The 5,173-nt window shown below is 35.9% G+C and overlaps 1 protein-coding gene across 1 annotated transcript in view; it reads left to right on the top strand.

Moving 5' to 3' along the window:
• Window positions 1-4,296: 4,296 nt before the first annotated feature.
• LOC106875702 (F-actin-capping protein subunit alpha-2) overlaps window positions 4,297-5,173 on the top strand; it is a 55,186-nt gene continuing 54,309 nt past the window's right edge. Inside the window, exons 1-2 of the mRNA XM_014923948.2 lie at window positions 4,297-4,315; window positions 4,409-4,500. Of these exons, the coding sequence (XP_014779434.1) occupies window positions 4,462-4,500 (39 nt within the window). The 5' untranslated portion in view covers window positions 4,297-4,315; window positions 4,409-4,461. The remainder of the gene's footprint in view (window positions 4,316-4,408; window positions 4,501-5,173) is intronic.

Raw genomic sequence — 5,173 nt, 5'->3', positions numbered from 1 at the left:
TGTGTTCCGACACTTATCGTCAATATACAGACACTCTTTCAATGCTCTGTATTCCTCATTGACACATACACTCATATATTTTCTTTCCTTTCAGATTGCATGCATGTATCTCACAAGTGTACATTCATTTCTTTGATTTTCTTTGTGTGTGTTTGTGCCACATCTTGTGGGTGGTTTCAGTGGCCATCTTGCCTCAGGCGTTCCTCCAATTTTCTATTTTCGTGCTTTCAGCACTCGCATGGGAGCCATGTCGTAACGCCTTGTCTCGTGCGCATGCGTAGTCATCAATATCCAAGTTTGGCGCCCTTATTCATCCTCTTTCTCGGCCGGCCGGCCATGAGCATGGACGTGTCAAGCTGTCTCTCCAACATTCCAACTCTGGGGACAGCTCATTCCAACATTCCAACGTCTCAGCAACCAAAGGGCGAAGTGCTGCCTATTTCCTCTGTAAATAAATATTGTTGTGTTGATGGTTCAGAATCTGCGTTTCGTTGTTTCTTCAGAATTTAATGTACGGAAGCGGGTATACACCTGATGGTGTATAACCACTTTCCTACACCTTCTTTCCACCAGCTTGTTCATCAGTCACAATGCTGTTCGATTCACAATGGTCCCGGAGGAATTGGCTGAGACGATTTATGTGCAGTTTGTACATAATGTTTAGGCAAGCAATGGGCCTGTAGTTTCCTGCCACCTCGGTGATTTCATTTTTGGCAACAAGATTTATCCTTGCTCTAGCAGGCTAATGTGGTATTTCAGTCTGACCTTCCATAGTCCTTTTGAACATACATATCAATTGGTTTCTATAAAATGTCAGCTTCTTGTTTCAATATCCAACTATAAGTTCCGTTCGCATTCTGCAGTTTGCCTACTGCTATAGTAAAGGTTTCTGCATCAGTTTTGTATATTTTACTGTTAGTGTTGGTACAGTACATTCTATCTCAGCTGTATTTAACCATGATGCATTCAGGTTGATGTCCCTTTTTTCGTTCCAAATTTTTGACCAGGATGGTTGTAGATCTTTTTGGGAGGGAACTTTCTTAATGGTAATATTTTCCTTCCTCATCTGTCTGTATAATACTTGTGGGTAGGAAGTAAACTTGCAATTGATACTGGCTTGCTCAAAAATTCGCTTGTGATAGCGGAGTTCCTCGCTCATCGTCCTAAGTTCATGTTTTAAAGTGATCAGCTTTCCCTCAAGGGCTCGGTGTGAAGAGTTGCCATAAAAGTTTCATTAATTTTTGTCTAAGGTAGAGTTGGTGAGGTGTAAACTCATTCTTCTCCTTATATTTTATTGTTGTAATTAACCATCCAATATGGTCGCGCATGTTGTTGTTTATTTCAAGTTTTGTTTCCATCTAGGTTGTTTCCGTTAAGTAAATTTCATTACTTTATTCAATGCAGATTTCTCCTTGGTGTTCTTCAAGAGTAATAGCGGCTGTGTATATAAGAGTATTTATATTCCAGTTATTAACATCACATGATTCCATGTGCTCTCCAGCAACATTGTTGAGAACCTTAAACATTAGATGTATGCATGTATGTATGTATGTTGTTATTCAGATTTATTTTTAGATATCTTGCCAATGAAAAAGAGTCGGTTTCTCATCTAGATCTAAGGCTCCTTCATTGGAATTTTAAACAATTTCAACAAGGTTACTCATGCATGTTTTGTGTGTAAGTGTGCAATATTTGTAAGTCAGTGCATGTACAGATTTGTATTTTGTTTTATGTATGTATTCTCATGTACATAGTTGCATGTCTAGACATGTATATATGTATTTAAATGTTAAACTTGTGGTAAGTGTTGCATATTTTTACAGTTCCATTGATGACTTCTATCTATAATCTTCTAATAAACTTTCTTCTTTCCGGTTTTAAGAAGCCTAATTTCTCAAGATTGGTACTGAGGCAGCTTGTTACATATCCTAGAGTCCAAAATAGTTACGGGTATAAATCTGACCTAGTTAGTAAATCTGAACTTGTGAATAGCTGTAAATGCCTCAATATTTTAGCGTAGGTAAGGCAGTGAGCTGCCAGAAACGTTAGCATGCAGGGCGAAATACTTAGCGGTATTTCGTCCATCTTTACTTTCTGAGTTCAAATCCCGCCGAGGTTGACTTTGCTTTCATCCTTTCGGGGTCGATAAATTAAGTACCAGTTGTATACTGGGATTGATCTAATCGACTGGACGGATCTTTTTTAAAACGGGGGCCACATTTTTCATTAACGAAACACTTTGAAACTTGGAACACTGGTAGAATGTGTCATATAAAACATCTTTTTCTCTTAGTCTTCTTAAAAAAAAAAAGAAATCCATAAGTTATTCCATGTTAAAGTTGTCGTATTTCTGTAATTTCAACCAATCACTGACGTCCATTCAGCCGATATACATTAAGGGCCGACTACATAAACAAACGATTCTGAAACAATTAACCCTAACCCTAACCCTAACCCTAGGGTTAGGGTTAGGGTTAAAGCAAATTTAAAATGAAAAAAGCAAATAAAACGAAGGTATGGAGATTAAATACGTTTTACATCGCTTAATCAGCCAAAAGAGTAAATATAAACAACTGAATACTTGTCAGTGATTGGTTGAAATTATCGAAATAAGACAATTTTTTACATGAAATAAATTCGAATACAAAAATATTTTTCTGTTCTATAACACAAAATAGATAAGTATACGAAGTTTGAAAGTCTTTCCGTACCAAAAACACTACGTAAAACATTAATGAAAAATGTGGCCCCCGTTTTAAAATAGATCCGACTGGACCCCTCTCCCAAAATTTCGGGCCTTGTGCCTAGAATAGAAAAGAATATTTTAGCGTAGGTATTTTCTTTTTCGCTGATATTTCTCTTTAGGTTGACATCTGGTGGGCAACTAATTTCATTACTCTTCTCTGTCCTGAATCACTATATCTCGTCTCCAAACCACTATGCCTGGTCTACGTGGCACCTTTATTTTTAGATATTGTTTCTGTTGAAGTGAGCGGATCTTCTTGAGTACAGCAATGCATCACATATCTCGGTCCTACGAAAGAGAGGACCAAGATACATGTCGCATTGCTGTATCCAAGAAGACCCACCCACCACAACATGATTAATATCCTAAAACCAAGGTACCACGTAAAATGCCTTGGTGTGGATGCTAGCGCCACGTAAAATGTACGTAGGAAACTATGTAAAGTGTTTGGTGTTAGGAAATTAATCCAGCTGTAGAAACCTAGCCAAAACACTCTATGGAACTTGGGGCAACCCCCAGCCTTGCCAGTTCCTTTCAAGCTGTCCAACTTATGCCAGCATGGAAACCGGACGTTGCTGATGGTGATGATTTTACTGAGGTTGTTACTGAGAAATTCCGCCTATACTCTTTTTATATTACGAGTGGCTATGGTCTCTACCATACAGTGGGTTCTTATCTCTTAGATCACAGGATTATCTTTCCGACAGATCTCATTGTAGAGTGTGTTGGCTACAACATTGTTTCACCAGTAGATATTAATGTGATGACATTTTTGGACAACTCTGAATTATATTTTCGTATACACACACACATATAGGTAAGGTTTCGGTATAAGTCTATGACGTCATGAGTGAGTGTCTGACATTGTCCTTCATCTGCTCGACAGAGCTGAACAGTTAAACACGTTCGTATACACACTCACTCATAACTGACGTCATGTACCAATACCAAAAAATTACCTATGCCTATGTATCTATGTGTGTGTGTGAAGTAGAAAAAATGCTTTGTTTATAATAGTTGACTTTTCCCAAACAGGAAGTGACCTCACATTAATGTCAACTACACCCACTATATTTCATCTGCATTAATTTCTATTCTAAACATCCTACTCAGCAGAATTTTCTCTTAATTTCATACCAACTATTAAAAGTACTTTAGAAGAAATTGCTCTATCAGAAAAATAAAAAAATTAAAAATTAGCTTGCTGAGTCCACGGATCATTTAGTTGCAATTTTTTTTTAATTACGACCCTCCTCCATACACACTTACATACACATACACACCCATGAGTATGTAAATGTGTGTGTTTGTGCCCATGCGATGTGATGTTCAATTTTGTAGGGGATGATTTAAGGAAATCACAAAATTACAATATTTTCTTGAAATATTTAAATGCAACGCAGTCCCGAAGCCGGAGATAATTTATAATAAATATAGACCCGCCAAGCGCAAGCACTCTTTTAGTCCAACACACGCACAGTGATGTGCACACATTGACACATAGAGGCATACACAATAGCGTAGGCATAACCAACAATAATATTTATTATACATTTTTATTTATTTATAGTTAGTATATTTTTCACATTTTCTCAAAAAATATCTACAGATATAAAAAGTAGTAAATAATATTACTGATTAAATTTTTTTTATTTATTTTAGCTTTTTCCGCCCAGCATGCATCATTCCTTGCTTTGCTAACATTCGAAATCAAAATGGCTGATTACGATGATCAGATTTCCGACGGCGAAAAGGTAACATTTTGTTGACATTTTCCTTTTATTTTCATTTAGTATATATCTTGATAAAGAATAAGAATTTTTATTATATTCCAATCTTTCCCCCCAAATTTTTCAGGTTATAACAGTATTTAGTTGCGTGTAATAGGAATCAAATGACATGGTCTTGGTGGATGTCACACACATTCGTATATATGTATATATATTTATGTATAACATATATATCTGCACATGACTAGCTAGTAAATATTTAATATACACATGAAAAATGGACATGTATATATGTGTGTGTGTGTCTGTAATATGTACATTCTTATAATACACATACATAACACTTGACCATGTTTACTGTGCGACCCCTCCCTTCATCTTTTAAAAATCCAATTATTTCAGTTCGTTAATTCATATATATATATATATATATATATATATATATATATGAATTTTTCGTAAGTATTTCAGTGGAATAACCAGTAACATTATTATTATTCTAGTGAATAATAGTTTGATGTTACTCTGTCTTCATTTTATTTCTGCTCAACACCGCCCTCAATCAAATAATGATTAATTAATTCTAACAGGAACCACCTGAAGATGTTAACCCCTCAACCTTCCTAATGTTTTTTTATTCGTTTTGTGCCTTATTTCATATTTTCATTCTTCGTCAATGCACTTTGAAGAGGCATGA

Source organism: Octopus bimaculoides, chromosome 5, assembly GCF_001194135.2.
Source record: "Octopus bimaculoides isolate UCB-OBI-ISO-001 chromosome 5, ASM119413v2, whole genome shotgun sequence".
NCBI lineage: Eukaryota > Metazoa > Mollusca > Cephalopoda > Octopoda > Octopodidae > Octopus > Octopus bimaculoides.
This window is presented reverse-complemented; position numbering and strand designations above follow the sequence as displayed.